The 21,320-nt window shown below is 42.8% G+C and overlaps 1 protein-coding gene across 4 annotated transcripts in view; it reads left to right on the forward strand.

The window, feature by feature from the left end:
* The first annotated feature begins 1,817 nt into the window (after nt 1–1,817).
* The window catches only part of Scaf11 (SR-related CTD associated factor 11), a 48,311-nt gene continuing 28,808 nt past the window's right edge, over nt 1,818–21,320 (forward strand). For 2 of the 4 annotated variants that reach the window (XM_029469602.2, XM_029469603.2), the window contains exons 1-5: nt 1,818–2,056; nt 12,892–13,056; nt 16,839–16,926; nt 18,364–18,445; nt 20,616–20,773. In XM_029469602.2, the coding sequence (XP_029325462.1) occupies nt 16,855–16,926; nt 18,364–18,445; nt 20,616–20,773 (312 nt within the window). In that variant the 5' untranslated portion in view covers nt 1,818–2,056; nt 12,892–13,056; nt 16,839–16,854. The remainder of the gene's footprint in view (nt 2,057–12,891; nt 13,057–16,838; nt 16,927–18,363; nt 18,446–20,615; nt 20,774–21,320) is intronic. The other 2 variants (XM_085831745.1, XM_021183328.3) reach the window with 2 other exon arrangements.

Here is a 21,320-nt window from a genome sequence, read left to right on the forward strand (position 1 = left end):
CCCTCATTTGTTTTTGATTATAAATGAGTCTAAAATATTAACAGGCATGCCATCAACATTATCCATCCGTTTTATAGTTACCCTCTTTGATAAATTTAAAAAAATGGAAACAAAACACATTCTTATCATGCAAACACAGTAAAGAGGAGAACACCATATATAGAAATAGGCAGGGTCTTTCTCTTGGGGAACAAGAGACAGCCTATATTACAATGCACCTTCGTTTCTATTAGGTAAAATATTGTGTGTGTGGAGGGGGAGGTGGATGGGGGCGGGAGTTGGTCAAAGGGCAGTTAGGCAGGAGGAGCCTTTTCTCGTGCTCTGTTACCCAGCACGATGGTTACAGAGTGGATTTTAAATGTTGTGAACACAAAAGGTAGAGCAATACATTTGAAGTAGGAGATGTGGAGTTTGAGGATTGGTCTGCACAGTGAGATTCTGCATTAAAAACAAAATAAAATACATACAAAAGAATATTGCATTGTACATCTTCACCGGGAATTGCTCTTACTGATAATATTCTCTAGGGTGAATTTTGGACCCTGAGTGTTCACAGGAAAGCTAAACTTCATCTCTGCAGGATGGCTAACAGTGCCTTTGACTTGATTCTGTCACACAACAGTTTCAACAGGTTTTTAGGTTTTCTTAATCACCAGCTTCATTCGTCGTCATTACAAGAGAAAGGTCCCTCAGAAAATCTTGTTTCATCAGAACAAAGTATTTTAACACCTCCAAATCACTGCGAAATACTTGCACACAGGAACACCACATTTCCAAACCTATGAAGATAGCTCACTGCAAAGCAGCCGACATTGGGAGAGACAAGGCTGCCATTCATGCATTCCTAAGCGGTTATTTACCCAGTCCCTTGCTGGTGCTCGGCTCTGTCAAGAGCTTAACGGAGACACCATCCCAAACTTCGGTGTGACGTGAAGGGCACTGAACAGCCAAGCAGCACAGGATGAAGATGCAGGGAAGCGACAGGATCAGAGAGGAGGGCAGGGGACACTGCTGGGCTGGAGGTAGGGAGGGAACAGCCCGGGTTGGGGTGGCCAGGCGACAGCGTGGATTGCAAGAGGACAACTAGGAAAAGCTAGAGCGTGGAGCAGGGGGTGAAAAAGCCAGCGCCTGACGAAAAGCCTGTAAAGACACCTCCGAGGTGAAACAAAAGATCCGAGGGCGCTGCAGGGAAGGAGGACATCGCGGAGTGACTGAAAGTGGAAGCACTTAAAGCCAGCCAGGCTCGGCTAGCCTCGGGGCCGCGGGCTTAGGGCGTGGGAGTGTGTCTCGGGCTGGCCGGCCGCCGCGCACGTGCGCCTAGGCAGCGGGCTGAGTACTTCATCCGTGCCAACTACGCACGAGTTCTCCTCGGGACTGCAGTCTCTCCAAAACATCTTTATTGTCGCCCACGGACCCTGCCAGGAAAGGCCACCACCAGAGAGAGAGAGCGGCCAGGGCGCAGGGGCGGGGCTGGGGGTGGAGCGAGGCCTGAGCACGGCGCGTGCGCGTAGCGCTCCGAGCGGCAGGAGGCGGGGCAAGAAGAATGTTTCCCAGAAGCCCCGGCCACTCGCAGCCGCCAGAGCTCCCGCTCTCCGGCCGGGCGGCGTGCCCCGCCCACCACGTCCGTCCGTCCGTCGCGGCTCGCGGGCGCCCCCTGCAGGTCCGGGGGAGTACGGCAGCGCCCGCGAGCAGGCAGCGTGCGGCGGGTCCAGCCGCCCGCCCGCCCGCCCGCCCGCCCGCCCGCGTCGTCACCACAGTGCGCCGACCTGTGGCGGCGCGGCTGAACCCCGCGGAAGGAGGGAGGGAGAAAGGGAGGGAGCCGCCAGACACGGCGGGGGAGGGGAGCGGCGGTGGCGCAAGCGGCGCGGAGCTAGCGCCGCCTGCCCGGGTCTCCTGCTGCGTGGCTGCCTGCGTGCTCCCGACCCGGCCGTCCGAGCCAGCCCGCGGGCCGCGCGCGCTTCCGAGCGGCCGGAGGAGTCCATGGTGCAGAACTTAGCGGCGGACTGACGGAGACCGGGCCTCCTGCGCCGGCGCGGCCGCGGGACCTCGGCCTGAGGTAAACACGGCGGGCCGGAGAGAGCGGACGAGCCGCTCCGGGGCGCAGCGCGGCGCGGCGCGGCGCGGCGCGGCGGGGGCGCGGGCCGGGCGGGCAAAGTTTGAGGCTCGCGCGCGGCTCGGGCGGCGTCTTTCGCTGCGAGCAAAGTTGGGAGCCGCGGCCCCGGGCGGCGCGGGGCGGAGGTCCAGGTTGGGCGCGCGCGGGGCCTAGGAGCGGAGCGGGGCGGCGCGGGCTGCGGGGCCTCGGCCGAGGCAGGAAGGGGCTCCAGGCCCGGCCCGCAGCTCCCCCACCCGCAGTGGGAACGTGTCGGCCGGGCTTCCGGGCGCTCCCAGGCTGGCCCGCTTTCCCGTGGAGTTCGCGTTCGTCCCCGAGCCTCCGGGTCCGGGTCCCGCTGGTGAAACCAAACTTCACTAGGCTGTGACCTCTCGGGCGCCTGAACGAGGAAGCGCCGGCCGGCGCCTGGCCTCGGCCTCTCCCTCCCTCCCTCCCTCGGCGGCCGCCTCCCCACCCCCGCCGCCGTTTTTAAAACCCGCTGCCCGGGCTGCCCGCGGTCCAACCGGCCCGGAGATCGAAACTCAGCCCCGCTCAACCCCGCCTTAGAGCCGGGGACTGAGTACCGATTAGAAGATTGGCCAATGCATGCGCGTCTTCCGCACGGATCTCGAAGAATTTAATTGGAAAGACACACCTGGTTGCAATTGAGGGCAACAGTCCCAGATTGAAATGGTGACCTACACTCCCCATGCGTTGGTCTGTACAGTATCGTATTCCGGTAGTCCGGCTAATCATCTGCGTGTGTGAGGGAGTAAACAATGCAGAATGTAAGTTTTACGTGCTGATCGTACTACGTAAAACTACCGTCTTCCAGGGCTGCCCGCGGCTGCTTCTCATTCATTTTGGATTACATTTTGGCTACCATCCTTATATACTAGCAGCGAACTAACGGATTTAGGCAAAACTGACGAAAAAGTTTTTTAGTAAGCCTTGACTAAGAGATGGTAGTATTCAAATTTTCCCTAATTTGGGCAGTTTTCTCTGAATTTTGGGGAAAGTATATCAATAAGTATGTTTTTTTTCATTTTTCAAGGAAAAGATAACTCATGTATGATTTATTTGCCGCAGCCCCACAACAGTGAAGGCAATAGATTCTTAGCCCTTGCATTTAACCAGTATTTTTAATAAAATTTTATTGGGTAATTCTGTCTCTCCACACCATGTTTCCACCCCCACTTCCCCCTCTGCTTTGGCACTTGGCTTAACCATTTTACTATTATTTAAAATGGAAGGAAAAGGTTGATAGTTTTCTTGTTGTTATTGTTGTTGGTTTTTTTTCCCAATTAGACAAAAAAGAAAAATTGAAAATATCTTTAGATATGAATTAATCTGCGTTTTGTTTATGCAGTCATTTTTTTCTTCTTCTTCTTCTTCATTGTTTATCAAGACAGGGTTTCTCTGTTTAGCCCTATCCGTCCTGGATCCGTCCTGGATCCGCTCTGTAGATCCGCCTGCCTCTGCCTCTAGAGTGTTGGGATTAAAGGTGTGCGCCACCATTGCCCCTCTTGTGGTCAGAGTTTCAAAGGTTAGCAGTTCCTACTGAAGCTTCACTTTAGCTAATAGTTTTTTCTTTGCCCTTCTGTAAATATACTGCAAAGGCAGCCTTCAATATGACAAAGGAGAAAAATGCAGAAGAAAGTGTAAATTACTTTACTTAAAGGCGTGATGCGGAGAGAACTTTTAAGAAGAGTTTTCTTCCCGGAAGTCCCTCACGTGCTTATGGGCCTTCTATTAGGTATTCCCAATTTTCCCATCTTCCTGGAGCACCGATAGTTTACGAGCGGTTTTCATGAAAACCTACCTGACCTGCTGTCATCCCTGACAGGTACCTTTAGGAATGAAGTATAATGGTAACTACCCATCAGCCTGCACATTTTAGGTACTTCAATGCCAGATAGTTGTAAACCACCCTTCTAAGAGGGGCAGTGTGCCTCAAAGTAACACAAGCTAGTTATAAAATAATGTTCACCGTGCATCCCAGCTTCTGCTCTTGTCTTTTAGGGATGTAAGTGGTGTTTTGCCTTACCTTGTCTACTGAAAATCAGATGAGGTGTAGACCAGGCTGGCCTTGAACTCAGAAGTCTACCTGCCTCTGCCTCCCAAGTTCTGGGATTAAAGGTGGGCCCCACCGCTGCCTTGCCAGATGAGTTTTATACATCATATAGCTCATGGTGGCCTTGAACTTGTGATCCTCCTGCCTCTGTCTCCCAAGTGCTGGGAATTACAGTTGTACTAGCTTTAAAACCCGGGTCATTTGTTTTTTAAACATTTGCCTTGTTATTTACTTATATTTGTCCTTGGAGGCCAGAAGAAGGTGTGTGATCTCCTGGAGCTAGAGTAACCGACAGTTGTGAACCATGAGACCTAGGTAATGGGAACTGAGTTCTGATTCTCTCAAAGAGTAGCAAGTGTTCTTAACTGCTGAGCCATCTTTCTAGTCTCCAAACCCAAATTCTTAAAATTCTGTTCCTCACCTTGCACTTTGTTTCACATCTGGACAGTGGTGACTGTAGTAAGCGGAAGAGTCTAGAGTTAAAATAGCCTGTACCATGGTCTGGTAGTAAGGGCTTTTGTGGGCCTGAGATGGTTCAATGGGTGAAGGCCACCTGAGCGTCCAATCTCTGGAACTCATACAAAGATGGAAGTTGTTCTCTGGCCTCAGTATGTGTGCCATGTTGTACACCCCTACCCCTAGCACAATAGTAATAAATTAATTGAAAAATGTATTTTGAATTTTATTCCTAAGAATTACCTTTGACTGTTGTCCCTTTTTAAAAATTAAAGTTATGGCTGGCACAATAAAATTTCAGTGTGAGAATTTTAAAACACCATCCTCTCTTGCTTGGAAAATAACTTCCTAATAAGACAAACGTGACAACACCATTTATTGTTGTTAACCCACAGTCTTTAACACTTTTAAGCCAGAATGAACCTTTTTTATTAGCTTGTGTTACTTACCTTCTCAAACGGCGTTCTTTCTCAGTCCCAGGAAATCACTGTGGCCTTGACATAACTCTGAAGTTACTTAGGTTTCTTCTCTGACTCCATCTTCTTCCCTTTTCTCCAACCACATTTCTCCAGGGCTACCAAGGTGTTCTCTGACTCTTGCATCTGAAGCAGCATCCCTGTCTGCCACGCTTCCTATTCCATTTTATGTCAGTTTTTTCCCCACAGCATTTTATCTCTTTCTGACATACTGCTGTTAATCTAACAAGTTTATTATGTTTCTTCAGCCTAATGCAACTTCCATGGGAACAGGTTTTGTCTTCGTTTTTTCTTTATATCGCAAGTATATGTGCAGTGACTGGAGTTCAGAGGACAACTTGGGGAAGTGTGTTCTCCCGTGGACCTTAGGGACCCGACTAGATCACCAGACTTTGTATGAAGTGCCTTTACCTGCTGAGTCACCTCACTGGCCCGGAGTTTGTCATTTTGTCAATGTTTTACTCCTAACAATTTGAACAGTGCATAGCATTGTAGTAGGTAAATGACAACTATTTCGTGGATTCACATGTTTCCTGTTATAACTATTAAAGCTAGTTTTATTGTTTTTATAAGTTTTTTATAGGTTTTTAATGTTTATTAAGTCTCCACTCTTGAATAATTTGCCAAATTATTTACGTTCATGCATATAGACCATGTTTACATAGAGTCCACATTTTTTTTAATGTGTGCACACATGTATATATATATCTCTTGAGTGTCTGTTTACATGTGCACGTGGGTGCCTGCAGAGGCCACAACTTCTATTACAGGTGGTTGTGAGCCATGTGACTGCTTGGGTTCAAACGCTGGTTCTCATTATTGAACAGGTGGTTTTTGTTTTTTTTTTTTTGTTGTTGTTGTTGTTGTTGGTTTTTTTCTGCCAAGCTACCCCTCTAGCCTAGGAGTCCTTTTAAAAAGAAGAGTGGCAATTTATGGCCTTAAGTCTGTCATTTGTGGAAACATAGAAATCCTAGAGTACTTAGCTAAAAGCAAAGTGGTGTAACCTGTCTTTTTAGTTTTTTGTTGTTTAAAGTTCGTTTAGAAGCTGTGGTGGATACATAGTTGGTAGGATAGACACAACTGGCATTATGGGGCTAGGTCTTGAAGGAGAGGCAGTCCTAGTGTGTGTGGGAAGATGTGTGTGTGGAGGCTTCTAGCAGGAGTCAGGGGAGATGCAATTCACTGAATAGGTAATTGAAACAATAGACATGGGTGAAATTGCCCTGGGAGGGAGTATAACTAGGAAGAAAAGTAGAGATGCCCTAGAATGGAAACACAGTGGCCTTAAAAAGTTTACTGGAAGAATGTGAGCTCCCAGAGAACACTGAAGGTCAGAGGAGCCCGAGTGGAACGTGGTGTTACAGAAGCCACAGTGTCTCCAGGGGAGGCGGTCAGTAAGGTCGGATGTGGATGAGCACTGGGTGAGAATTACACTTTTGTCAGATAGAACAGTATGAAACACACTGGTGTATTGACCAAGGAGGACCTTAATTGTTTTTTTTCAAATTGGTGTTTGTGTAATTGCTTGACCAGTTCTAAAAGTGCTGAAATCAGTTTAAAAAATTATTAACCCAGAGTATAGAAGACATCTGATGTTCCTTAGTGATTGCTGCCAGCCAGTCTGCTGCAGATGTGTTACCCTTTCCTCGCAGCAGCTTTGTAAGAGTAGATGAATTAGTCTGTTTTACAGAACTGACCTGAGCCTCTAGAGCAGTTAACTGATTTAAGTGATAGAGTCTCTGCTTCATAGCTATGTGTAGGGTCATCTAATGTTGGCTCATAGATAGGCATTATATCAGTTGTCCTTCCAGCCGTTAGAGCATTGCTGTCCAGTAGACATCTCTGTGATGGAAATATTGTGTGTCTATCTCCATTGCTGATAACGACAAGAAATCTGGCTGGTGTAGTTGGGGAACTAGAGAGTGTGGTTACCTATGGTTACCTGACTGAACCTTGGTGGTACTAGAAGAAGTCATGAGAATCTCCTATGAAATGTCTTATAACAAGTAGAAGTGAAGGGGTGGTGATTTAGTTCAGCGGTGGAGCATTGGTTAACAGGTATAATGATTCTATTTCTAATCCCCCAGCCCCTACCCCTCAAAGGGAAAATGTTTACTCTAAAATGGTTTTTTGTTTGTTTTTTGGCTTTCTAATGCTGTGACCCTTTAATAGTTTCTCAAGTTGTGGTGACCCCAAAACATAAAATTGTCTTTGTTGCTACTGTTATGAGTTGTAATATAAATGTGTTTTGGAGACAGAGGTTTGCTGAAAGGGTTATGACCCACAGGTTGAGAGCCATTGCTCTGTTTTAAGCGCACTTTGATTACTTAGGACTTTTAGGTGCTCTATGTTTTGTAGGTTACTTAATTGCAAACTTTAGAAGAGTTGTAAGTCTAAGCTTTTTTTAAAATCTGAACCATTTGATTCAGTTGCAGATGCAGTCTTATCATCTTAAATGTTCTGTTATCATCTGTTCTGTTGTTGTTGTTATTTGTTTTTGTTTTTTCAACGCAGGGTCTCACTGTGTAGCTCTGGCTATCCTGGAACTCACTAGACCAAGCTCAAACTCATAGAAAATCCACCTGCCTCTGCCTCCCAAGTGCTGGGATTAATAGCACCCAGTTCTATTATGTAATTAAAATGTAGGTTTCAAAGTCAAATAATTAATCTTAGTATAGTACCACTATCAGACCTCATTGTTTTGGGAATTTCCTTAGTAATTTTGTAACAAAAGCATTCTGGTTTCCATTTCATTCTAATGTCTCTTTAGACTGTTAACCTAGAAAAATCTTAAGGTCTTAGTAGCTAATATTTTGTAGGAAAGTATTCTGAGATTAAAGGCCCATTTGTTAACCAACTTGATACTTATTTATCTTGTTCAAATCTGGTCAGTGAAAGAGTTCTTTAGTGCAGTTTCTGTTAGCCTTTCTTTTCAGTTGCTTTTTTTTTTAAGATTTTATTTATTTATTATATATAAGTACACTGTAGCTATCTTCAGACACACAGGTAGAGGGCATCAGATTTCATTACAGATGGTTGTGAGCCACCATGTGGTTGCTGGGATTTGAACTCATGACCTCTGCAAGGGCAGTCAGTGCTCTTAATGGCTGAGCCATCTCTCCAGCCTACCTTTTCAGTTGCTTTGAGTATGTTGAGAACTTACTATTTTGGGGGTGGGGGTGGGTGGGTTGGGATGTATGGGTGTTGAATGTGAGATAGAAAGAGAATAAGAGAAGAAAAGGTTGGGGATCTTGTATACCAGGAACTAGCTCCACAAGTCTTCCCCCCCCCCCCAACAGTGAGGTTAGACTTTTACTGTCTTTTATTTAAAAAGTATTTTGTGGTATATCTTCTGAACTTTCAACTGTGAGCAAACAAAGCATAAGGACTTAACCATATGGGAAAGGGTGTTGTGTTTGTGTTTAATGCCAAGGGAAAGAATCCTCAGAAACCTTCAAAATAGTTCTTGCTTAATGCAGTTCACTCACTCAGCACACAAATCTGAGAATCAAACTCAGGTTGCTTGTAAGGCAAGTACTTTGACAGTTAAGACATCGCTCATTGCAACTGTTTTCAACCTGTGGGTCATGACTTCTTTGAGGGCAGGGTGTCACATACCAGATAGCCTGCACATCAGATATTTACGTTACGATTTATAACCATAGCAGAGTTACAGTTATGATGTGCTAATGAAGTGATATTGTGGCTGCGGGTCACTAAACATGAACTGTATCAAAGGGTCCTCTAGCAGTGGTTGTGAACCACTGCATTCGTTAATGCAGACTTTTAAAGACTAGTGTTGGTATTATTTTCATTGACTGTTAGGTATAGGACAAAGCATGATTCTTACATTATTAAATCGAGCTTAGTATTAATCAGGCTCTCTTACTATCATCCAGAAACTAGTACTCTTCATTCTCTCTCTCTCTCTCTCTCTCTCTCTCTCTCTCTCTCTCTCTCTCTCTCTCTCTCCTGGCCCAGACTTATTCCCTTCTTAAGCAAATTTGAGTGAATTAGCCCTGAATATGTTTTTAAACAGTTTTTTTCTTTACTGTAATTAGTCAATAGTTACTCCCTTCTGGATTTCTTAGACACTTCTTACCTGTATCAAACATTTGGCACTTTGCATGTGCAGTTTTGTTCATTTTCTGAATTTTATTTCTCCAACTGTGTATAGGAAAGGGTACAGTATCTTAATTTACATTGTCCTATCCTATGTCAGGCTCTATATTCCAACACAGTATAAAAGAGATAAAATAAATGAAAACATTATTAAGACAACATGTTTTGAAAATTCCCAGAGCAATGAATCTCTCAAATTATATATGGTATTCTATTGTAAATATAGTTGCAGCTCTATTGTATGCCTGATAACTTGTAAGAAAACATTCTGTAATGCTAGTGTTCTAGTGGAGAATAACAAATATAATGTTACTAATTTCAAGAAAAATTGAAAGCTATTATTCACTTGAAAGCTTTATTGGAAAGAACTTTTTAGTTGGGTGACTTCAGTGCAATACTGTATTTCTGTAGGAACACTTAATTAGACAATAATATAATATGAATGAGATATATGAAACAGTAATTGTCTTTATTGCTTCAAAACTGTTACAGATGGCAGGAGAGATGACTGAGCTCTTAAGCACTGGCTGCTTTTTCAGAGGACCTGGGTTCAATTCCCAGCACCCACGTGTGCCCAGACTTAAACAAGGCAAAACATCCATACATATTTAAAAAGTCTTAAAACTGCCATAGAAGTAGTAAAGTTGAAATTATTGGGGAAGCCAATATAAATAAGCTTTTAAGAACGTTTAAAATGCATTTCATATTAATAACAAAGCTACTCCAGCTTTCTTGATTATTGTCTGCATGGCATGTTTTTCCATATTTTATAAAAAGAGACCTATACTTTTTTTTTCTTTCCCAACATTATATTTTTAAATGTTTCAGATATACAGAAGGAAATAGAAGAATCAGAGCCAGTGAGATGGCCCAGTAGGTAGTGAGATAGCTCAGTAGGCAGAGGTGCTGGCCACCATGCCTGTGGGCCTGAGTCCTACATGTTGTCCTTTGCCCTCCACACAGATACCAAGGCATGCACGTGTGCTTGTGCTTACATATGATAGAGAGATAGATAGATAATTAAGGGAAGTTTTTACTGTACAAAGGTGGTCCCATCACCCGCACTCCACTGCTGACCTTTACTAAACTGCCTCCGTTTGCCTTTCCTTACCCAGGTCTCCCTGCCTCATCTCGCCATCTTTTTCTGTACATCTGCTTCCCAGTAGAGTGATGCCTGCACGGTGGGTTCCATGAGCCTTGGGCACAGGAACCGTGCCTCAGGATTAGAGAGGGATGCAGCACTTGCAGCTCCAGGAGGGAGCCTGGAAAGCAGGGTACCCACCTCACCTGCACAGGTGTGCCCAGCTCCAGTGTCAGCCCAACCATGGGCTCAATGAAGATGGTAAGGGCAGGTGCTGTGGGAGCCTGGACAAAGTGTGACAGAACCACGTCGTGCTCCCCTGTCTACACAGCACCTGTCTACATAGCTCCTTGAGAGGAAGAGGGCCTTCATGTCCATCGAAGTGTCCAGTACTTCAGGTTCCTCTGGTTTTTGCTCAGACTTCTCCTTGATGGACTCAAGCTCTGGCTCCTGAACAACAGAGCTGGGAAGCCTCGGCAGCTCCTGGGGCCACCCACTTTTGCTTCTTCTCAGCTCTGCTAGCCATCTTGAAGGCAAAACCTCACAATGTAGACCCTCACCCTAGACCGACGGTTGGGTCATACCAACCAAGAAGCTGGCCTGCAAGCATGTGCCACCGCGACCGAGACTTACACCTTTTTTTTTTTTTTTTTTTAATTTTATTAGATATTTTCTTCATTTACATTTCAAATGCTATCCCCAAAGTCCCCTATGCCCTCCCCTGCCCTGCTCCCCTACCCACCCACTACCACTTCTTGGCCCTGGCATTCCCCTGCACTGGGGCATATAAAGTTTGCAATACCAAGGGGCCTCTCTTCCCAGTGATGGCTGACTAGGCCATCTTCTGCTACATAAGCATCTAGAGACACGAGCTCCGGGGCTACTGGTTAGTTCATATTGTTGTTCCTCCTATAGGGTTGCAGACCCCTTCAGATCCTTGGGTACTTTCTCTAGCTCCTCCATTGGGGACTCTGTGTTCCATCCTATAGATGACTGTGAGCATCCACTTCTGTATTTGCCAGGCACTGGCATAGCCTCACAAGAGACAGCTATATCAGGGTCCTTTCAGCAAAATCTTGCTGGCATATGCAGTAGTGTCTGCATTTGGTGGCTGATTACGCATGGTACTAGTACAGCGACAGGTAGATCAATGGAATAGAATTGAAGACCCAGAAATGAAACCACACACCTATGGTTACTTGATCTTTGACAAGGGAACTAAAACCATCCAGTGGAAAAAAAAGACAGCATTTTCAACAAATGGTGCTGGCACAACTGGTGGTTATCATGTAGAAGAATGCAAATTGATCCATTTTTACCTTCTTGTACAAAGCTCAAGTCTAAGTGGATCAAAGAGCTCCACATAAAACCAGAGCCACTGAAATTTATAGAGGAGAAAGTGGGGAAAAACCTCGAAGATATGGGCACAGGGGAAAAATTCCTAAACAGAACAGCAATGGTCTGTGCTGTAAGATCAAGAATCGACAAATGGGACCTCATAAAATTGCAAAGCTTCTGTAGGGCAAAAGATACTGTCAATATGACACTTTTTTTAAAAGAAAAGATAGATTTATTTTATGTATACGAGTACACCATTGCTCTCTTCAGACACAGCAGAAGAGGGTGTCAGATCCCATTACAATGGTTGTGAGCCACCATGTGGTTGCTGGGAATTGAACTCGGGACCTCTGGAAGTGGTGCTTTTAATCGCTGAGCCATCTTTCCAGCGCCACCTATAATTTAATGTTGGTACATAAAGTGAGTTACTTAGGGAGTCTGTGTGTGCACGCGTGTGTGTGCACGTGTGTGTGTGTGTGTATTGGCATGTATATGCCGCAACATATATAGAGGTCAGAGGATAGTCTCAGATTTGGTCCTCACTTTTTCCTGTGTTTGAGACAGATAGGGGAGTGGGGAGATGAGAGGAGACGGAGAAGGAACACAGTGATGACGCCTTAAGGCTATATGGGTAGGAAAGAACACTAGGGAATCTGATCAGCTAATCTTGAGAGGGAATAGGTTTTTTTTAGGGTGTTAGAAATGTTTTTAAACTTGATTGAAGTGGGAACTTAAGGGTTCTTTGGAAAGTCAGTAGTTGTGTTGGGTGGTGTTTTGCTGGGGTAGACACGTGAAGGAGTGTTTTTGAGGTGTACACAGGAGAAAGGATGTTCTGCTAAGGCAAGTTCTTGAAAGGACAGGTGATGCTGATGACACACATGGATTGGTCCACCTTACAGTGCCTAGTTGAGCTCTACTGTTCCTCCATAAAGAGAACTCACTGAAAAGCTTCTGGTGGTGTGCTGGAGCTTCTTGCACCTTCAGTGGACTCAGGCTGATTGGTAGCATGACGTCAGCTGAGACAGACTCACGTGCTGGGGCAAGACCCATGGAGGACACGTGATGTTTAGAGGGTATAAATAGGACCTGAAGGACAGTGACAGGCTGATCTTGGCTTGCTTATAGTGTGGGTCTCACATCTTTGCTGATCTTTGCTTTGCTGAGAGAGGCACAGCTGAGAACACAGCCAGGAGGCATTCCTCCAGGTCCCTCCTGCTGACTCGTGTGGAGGCTGAGGCCTGACTGTCTCTGCTAGGTAGTGCCATGGCCATGCTGATTCGTGTTTGCTGTCCCGACACTATCGAGCTGGACTGCTGGTGTATCCGTGAAGTGTTTGTAAGTGGATGGAACTGCTGCTGCTGACCTGTTGATTTCCAGACAACATAGACGGGAGCTGCTCCAAAGAACCCTTTCTAAACAGGTCCACTTCCCCCGTACCCTTTCTTTTCCACTACCTCTGGTGGGTGGTGGGCTACAAGGGAGGTTAAAGCATTTAAGAATCATCATTAAAATAAGTTTGAAAAAATTAAAGTTATGCTTAATAGAGGTATGTTCCTTTTTATTTTATATATTTATTGTTGGGCTTGGAAATAATCTTTTATTTTTTTAAGGTTACACACAAAATACTACATTCCATCATGGCACGTGAGGCATGCAAGTGTGTGTCTGTCTTATACTTTATTCTCACTGATTCCTCTTCCTAACTGCCCTCTGCATTTTTTTCTCTCTTTTATCTGGTTCCCTTTCTTGTAGTTAGGTTCCTTTGGTTTCCTGTTGCGTCTACTTCATTACCTTATTTCCTGCTTCCTTGAGATCTCCTTTTTCTTGATTCCCTTTCTAGTCTGATTACTTGTGAACACACATGTAGACACATGCACACTTAAATTTATGTTCCATATATGGGAGAAAACATGCTATTTGTCTTAAGAGTAATTTATATCACTTAACATAATTTTCACTTGTATCCATATTTCTTCAGATATTTTATTTTTCTTAGTGACTGGGTACATAAAACTCCACTGTGTATGTACTGTATTCTTCCAGTTGTCTTGTTGGCGGGCATCTGTACTTGCTCGATTCTTCACCAATGTGGGTAGTGTAGCTCTGTACATGGACGAGTATCTCTTTGATATATTGACTTAGGAGTCTTCGGGATGTACTCGAGAGGACATGTACTGGGTTAGATGTACTGGGTCTTTGTGTGTGTGTGTGTGTGTGTGTGTGTGTGTATGTGTGTGTGTGTGTGTGTGTAGGAGGTTCTATTTTTGACGACCCTCCCTCCATACAGCGTTTCATAGCCGCTGTACATGTTTACATTCCTAGCTTCCATAAATAAGGGATCTGCCTTTTCTGAAACCTGCCCAGTGTTTGTTATCATTTATTTCCAAAATGACTGTTGTTGTTGGTTTTTGTTTTTGTTTTTCTTTTTTGATTGCCAAGGATAGCAGCACTTTCTCAGGCACTTGTTGATCACTTGGGTTTCTTTTGAGAACTGTCTCATTTATTAGTTCATTGCCCCATTAAGTAATGGATGATTTGGATGTTTTGGTGTTTAAACTTTGTAGTTCTTTATATATCCTGGATAAAATCCACCATGTATATATCCTGGGTAAAATTCGCCATGTAATTGGCAAAGATTCTTTCCCCTCTATTCTGGAGGCTTTGTTTTTATTTCAGTGATTGTTTCCTTTGCTGTGCAGACACTTCTTACAGGCGATCTGTTTACCAAATTTATTTCTAGTGATGTTGGAGGAATTTTCAGAGCAATCCTTGCCCATGTCTATGTCTTGACACCACAGTGGTTCTCAACCTGTGGGTCACAACCCCATTGGGAGTCAGATGGCCCTTTCATAGGGTTGTATATCAGATACCTTGCATAAAGTAGCAACAAAAATAATTTTATTGGGTGTCACTGCAAGATGAGGAAACTATGTTAAAGGGTTGCAGCATTAGGAAGGCTGAGACCCATTTGTATTAAGGTCCATTTTGATTCTTTGATCCATTTTGAGATGATTTTGTGTAGGGTAAAAGATCTAGTTTCTTTTATAGGAGGAAGTCTAGGTTTTTGTTTCATTGGTTGAAAAGGTTGACATAGCAAAGCCCCATCTCAAAAAAATAAAAACGAAAGGTACTTCTGATTTGTGGGGTGTGGATTTCTGAACTTTAAGGGAGGGACCATTTGTTTAGGGCTTGCTTTTATACACCTTTAAGGAACTTGAATTAGTCTATGGCTATTATTTTAGCGTAGATTTGTAGAATGTTTTTGAATAATCCCATTATTTAGAATATTTTGTTCTAGGAATGAATTCATTCGGCTTTTACTTTTCTCTCCTGTTCCTCTTGCTGTTAACATATTTTATTGACATATCTTACCATGTCAAATATTCCATTTTTTACTGAAGGCTATAGGAGTCATAATGAATATAACAGACTGTCTGACCAGTTAGATAATTTGAGAACCCCATTTATAATTTGTAATATTGATATTAAGATTACATTTAGTAGAGAATCTCAATATTTTGTGATTTCTAAAAACTTTATGATCTGTGTTGGACTTTGCAAAAAATAACCTATTAGTGTATTGTTTTTTTTTTCTGATACAAGTTTTGTTTAAAAAATATAAAGTGCCATTCAGAAACAGTATGCTGAGCATTTTCTTATTATAGATTCTCATCCTTTATGATAATTATATTTGATCATTAATTTTATTTGTTTTCATATAAAACACTAATGGAATAAGACAGATTTGTTTATTTTTTGTGTCCTTTTTCCATTCTTTTTAAGGTTGGTGAGGGGGGGAGGAATTACCATTTAGTTGTTCATTGTCCTGTTTTGGTTAGAGAAGGATTTAAGGATGGCAGCAACAATACAGATCACCAGATCTACTCCTATCCCCGTAACTTTAAGTTTTTCAGGACTTATTTTAATGATGATTCTTAAGGGCTTAACCTCCCTTACTGTAGCCCACCACCCACCAGACGTAGAGGAAAAGGAAGGATGGGTTGGAGGGAGATTAGAAAGGTTAGAAAGGTTCTTTATAGCAACTCCCTTCTGTGTTGTCTGGAAGTCAGCAGATCAGTTCGCAGGTCAGCAGTGTCAGCCCAGTCCATTTGCAAACACTTCATGGATACACCATCAGTCTAGTTTGGTAGAGTCAGGAGAGCAAGTGTGAATCAGCAGTGGTGGCACTACCTAGCAGAGACAGCCAGACTGTCAGCATGAGTCAGCAGGAGGGACCTGGAGGAGCACCAGGAGAAGTTCTGGGCTGTACCTATCTCAGCAAAGATGCGAGACCAACCAGAGTTGCACAGCTAAGTTGTACCAACAAGCCGAGCTTTCTTTCTCTCCATCACTCTGTGGAGTCCTGTTTATACTCTCCAAAAATCGGGTGTCCTCCACTCCACAGACCTTGCCTCAACACTGGAGTTGGACTTAGCAGAAGTCCACTGAGTTTGTCTCAGCTGACAGCACTCTGCCAAGTGGCCAGAGTCTACCACCAGAAGTTTTTTGGTCTTTTCTCTCTCTGTGTGTCTCTCTCACTCACTGTGTCTGTCTGTCTGTCTGCCTGTCTGTCTGTCTCTCATCCTGACAAATAGAGCTCAACTACATAATGTAAGGTGGACCAATACATGTGTGTCATTAGAAAAGAATCCTTCATCACCCGTCCTTTCACGTGCTTACTTTAGCAGAGCATCCTCTCTCCCATGTCTGCTTCAGCGAAGCGTTCCTTCATGAGTCTGCCTTAGCCTTTCACTTGTCTGCTTCAGGACAACACTCCTTCACATGTTTGCCCCAGAAAAACACCATCCGACACAACTAACTTTCCAAAGAACCTTTAAGTTTGCACTTCATATGCTGCTATCCATAGTTCTTTTGCTTGCCAGATATGAGGCTATACTGCTCTTGATTGTGACTTGTGGGCCTATAGGTGTGTGTGTATGTGTATGTGCATGTATGTGTGTGTGTGTGCATGTATGTGGATGTGCATGTATGTGTGTGTGCATGGTGGCTGGTTGGGTAGGAAATGAGCATGTAACATCTCTGGTCTTTTTTGTTGTTTCTAATAGACATAGGCTTAATCTGCTAAATGTAAATTCCTTTCTATACATATAATATTTCTCTTCAGGGAACTTCATAAGCATTAAGGAATTACTGATTTAAAAAATAACATTCAAGGTCTTTATATTTGACTTTGAAATTTAGGTGATGGTAACAGAAAATGGAATTATGGCATTTTCAGGAAAAATGGATGGAACTGGAAATCATGTTAACTGAGAAAAGCCAGGTTCAGGCAAGTGTCACATGTTTTCACTCATCTGGGTTTAGAAAAGGTGGGGTAGATATAAAGCCAGAAGGAGACTGATAGGGAGATCACAGGGGTTAGTGGGAAGACCCGGGGCAGAATGGAGGAGGATGAATATGATCATGATCATGGTGTGAAATAGGCACATAGGAAAATACCACATCAAACTCAGTGTCTTATATAAGGAATACATGCTAAGAAAAAGGGAACCTCAATTCATTTGTACTTAAGAGAAACAGTTGAAAACAGGATATAAGCTATGATTCTAACCAGATAATGTTGTAGCAAAGGCAGAACTATGGAGACAGCTAAAACGATGAATAGTTGTCAGGGATTTGGAGTGGGAAGGCAGGAATAGGAAGAACATAGATGAGTTGTAGGGCACTGAAGCACAGAGCTGTAAGTGGTTACTAAAAGTCTTAGGTTTGTCAAAACACTCGGAGGGTACAACACCCAGAGAGTGTGGACATTGAGTGGTAGTACTCTAGGAAGTAAGGTTCATTGATTGGAACAAATGCACTGTCTGGTGTGGGATGTTCATAGCAGGGGAGGTTGCATGTGGTTATAGATGCCACATGGGGATTTTCTGTGAACCTATCTTATATCTCTCCATATTTTGTTTCTTGAATATTGTAAGTTCTACACATAACCACAGTTTACCAGTTAATTCCATTTTAAGTTGATCTCTTTTCCATAGTTTTAGGTCTGTGTTGTGGAATTTATTAAGCTTGCTAATTAATAATTATATAAAACTTATTACATTAGTTACATACTTTTCTTGTTTTTTGTTGAAAAATACCTGAGAAGAAGCAGTTGAAGGAAGAGGTTATTTTTCCTTGGAATTCAAGGGGAGGTTAAGTGGCAGGAGCAGGAGGCCAGCTGCACACCTGGATTCCACAGTCAGCAGGCCAGGATCACTGCATCCTCTTTATGTAACTCCGAGCATGCTGCTGCCCGAATTTATATAGGGTGATCTTCCCACTTTAAGCTAATCTAGATAATCCTTGTCTGACATATCGAGAGATTTGTTTCCAAGGTGATTCTAGGTCTTGTCAATTAGGCAACCCTTTGTTTCTTGATGTGTAAGTACTATGAAAGGGTACTGGATTATTGAGTAGGTGGGATGATCAGAGTCACTTGTAGCACCTAACAACCTGAATTCAATCCCTAAAGCCCATCTAAAAGGTGGAAGAAGAAACCAGCGCTCTACACAGCTGTCCTCTGCACATGAGCCGTGACTTGCACCCCTCCACAGCATAACAATAATAGCTAAATAAATAATTTTAATAAGAGTACTGAGATTGTCCACAAACTGATTGGTTTGGCTCATTCTTTATAAAGTAGCTTCTTATGGTTCAAAACTTTTAAAATTCATATGATTGGGAGATGGCAAACATGAACATTCTCTTATGATTTATCCTATAGGAAATTCCTTCACAAGGAGAGATGAAGAAGAAATCTGTATATAATCAGAATGTGGGTGATCAGGAGTATGAAGACATGGAAGGTAATGTTAAATGTCAAATAGTGTCACTAGACTTTAAAATTAAGGTTTCTAAATTTTTCTGTCTTTTTTATATTCTGAAATAAATGACATAAGAATTGTACACTTTTCCTTGTTTTCATTGAAAATTTTTACTTGAATTGATGATTTTGTTTTGTTTTTTGTTGTTGGAATTTCTGGGTTGTGTGTGTGTTCCTATGTAGGTATGCAGGTGTGTGTGTGTGCGCGCGCGCATGCATGCATGCATGTGTACACACACGTGTGTGCAGGCCAGAGGACAAGCTTGGATGTTGGGAGTGTTGTTCTTAGGCACCATTCACTTTTGTTTTTGAGACAGGGTCTCTTCCTGGTCTGGGAGTTTCCAAGTCGGCTGGCCAGCAAGCTTCAGCAGTTGGCCTGTCTCTGTCTTCTCAGCACTAGAGCCAAAATGCATGCGTTACTTGACCAGCTTTTAAAATGTGTTTTCTGGGAATTGACAAGCATGTTATTGACTGAGCATTCTTCCTTTGTAAACTGATAATAGCATTAATATTTTCTTCTCCCTGTAAAGTTAATCTTTTTTATTTATTTGCTTATTTTATGTATATGGGTATTTTATTTGCACTGCATGTCTGTGTACCTTGTGTGTATCTAATATTAGTTTATATTTGTAAAATTTAATCTGAAACCCTAAATGCCCAACTCAGGTATTCTTTATAGAATTTGTATTTTCTTCATTCCAAACTCATACTGAAACCATGTGAGCTCATTTGAGTGTTTTGGCTTAATACTGATCTCTTAGATTAATTTGTCCCCCTAGCTTGGATGGCTCCAGGTTGTGTTGAATTATGTAGTTCCTATTGCTTGCTTACACGCTTTTGTGTAAGTTGGTTACTTTATTGTTAGGAATTTAAATTGGTACAGAGACAGATTTGGCATATCTGTTCCTGTGTTACAAATATACATGTTGACCCCACACTGCTCCTTGTTTTGGTTTTTCAAAACAGGATTTCTCTGTGTAGTCTTGGCTGTCCTGGAACTTACTCTGTAGACCACACTGGCCTTGCCTACCTCTGCCATCCATGTGCTGGAATTAAAGGCATACACCACCATCACCTGTCTAGTAAATCCATTTTCAAAGAATTGATCTGTAGATAACACTTTTTGAAATGTGAAATAATTGTGTTGCGATATAAGCTCCTTGGTAGAATACTTAACTTGCCTAATGTGTGGAACTCTGGGCTCTATCCTCAGCATCCGTTGTCATAGCCAGTGGCGGAGAACACATGAATGTCCACTAGTGAGTTGTTTTGAGAAGCAGATTAATATGTATAGTACTCCAGTGTTCGATGAAGAAAGAAAAGACATATGGGAGAATGTATATTAGGGTTTATCTTGGCTTCTTGTCTCACCCCTGTGCTCCTAGTACCTGGGAGGCTGAGATAGAAATATCCTGAGTTTGAAGCAAGTGATTCTTTGAGATAAGATTTCTCTGTGTATCCTTGGCTATCCTGAATGCACTCTGTAGAACAAGCTGGTATTGAACTGAGACATCCACCTACCTCTGCCTCCCAAATGCTGGTATTAAAGGAGTGCACCGTCACCACCTGTCTTGAGAAACCTTGTTTTAACTGAGGGGAGGGCAAGGAAGGAATTGCTTTTCTTCTATGCATTAAAAAATATTGATATAGCAAAAGAAACAAGTTACTATTGGATATGGTAGAAGTAATGTGACTAGGTTTGTCAGTATAGTCATTTTTATTTGAAAATTCTGAACCAGGTAAATAATAATTAAAAATAAACCATGGTCCATTATGTCCCCCTTCCCCACTGAAGTATGTAAGAAAGTTGGTTGTGAATGTAGCTAAGTGGTAGGGCATGTGTGTAGTATAGACAAAGTCTGGGTTAAATTTCCTAGAAATCTCTCACACACACACACACACAAAGATACAACACAGATAAATACATCACCCCCACAACATCCACACACACATACAGCACACACAGACACACAGGGCACACAAAAAGTAAATGCTCGTGCTGTTGAACTTCAAGAGTGTGTTTGTCATTTGACATCCAAGAGCTAGTTGCAAAGAAGCAGGGCTGGCCCTTTGAGGATGTAGGCAGCCATATTGTTAAGTATAAACCATTGGTTTTGGGGCCTTTGAAAGCATGCCTGTCTTTTTCTTTGCAGGTGAAGAAAACAGAAACAATGCTGACGCCTCTGGCTCACTGTGCAGTGAAGCAGACAGATGTCCAGTATGTCTCAGTTGCCTGTTAGGGAAGGAAGTTGGCTCTCCAGAAAGTTGTGGTCATGTCTTCTGTATGGCCTGTATTCTTAAATGGGCAGAGGTAAGTCTGAGAATGAGCATTTAATTTCTTATCATGATTTTATTTCACTTATTGCCACTGCCTTTCATACACTATCGCATACTAAGTTTTTCCCTAAAAAATTTCCCCCCTGTTTGTTTAAAATCTGTCTTCATATTTTCTTCCATTTTTTTTTAAACTCAGTCTTTTCATTCTTTTGTAATCAATTTTAATTTGTACTTTGAAGAAAACCTTACAGGAAAAGCAGGCCAAACAGCCTTCTGACCCTTGCACGATATTACCTGCTTGCTACTGATAACATCCCTGTCTACTTTTTATATAAATGTTTTTCAGAGAATTTTCACATAGGTTATTTGATTTCTTTCTGTAAACCTCTGGAATAATCAGAATAGCTGCCACAGTGTTTTACACTTTAAATAAAGTCTAGGGGTCTTTAGTGTAAACTAACTTAAGAGTCTGAGTTAGAAATTTTACTTAAGATTCTTTATAAAAATAATTAAGAAGATATCTTGGGCTTTGACTGCATTATAGTGAATCAATTTGGGCCAGATAAATTGAAGTATATATT

Source organism: Mus caroli, unplaced genomic scaffold (genome assembly GCF_978045245.1).
Source record: "Mus caroli unplaced genomic scaffold, Mus_caroli_1 scaffold_16, whole genome shotgun sequence".
Lineage (NCBI taxonomy): Eukaryota > Metazoa > Chordata > Mammalia > Rodentia > Muridae > Mus > Mus caroli.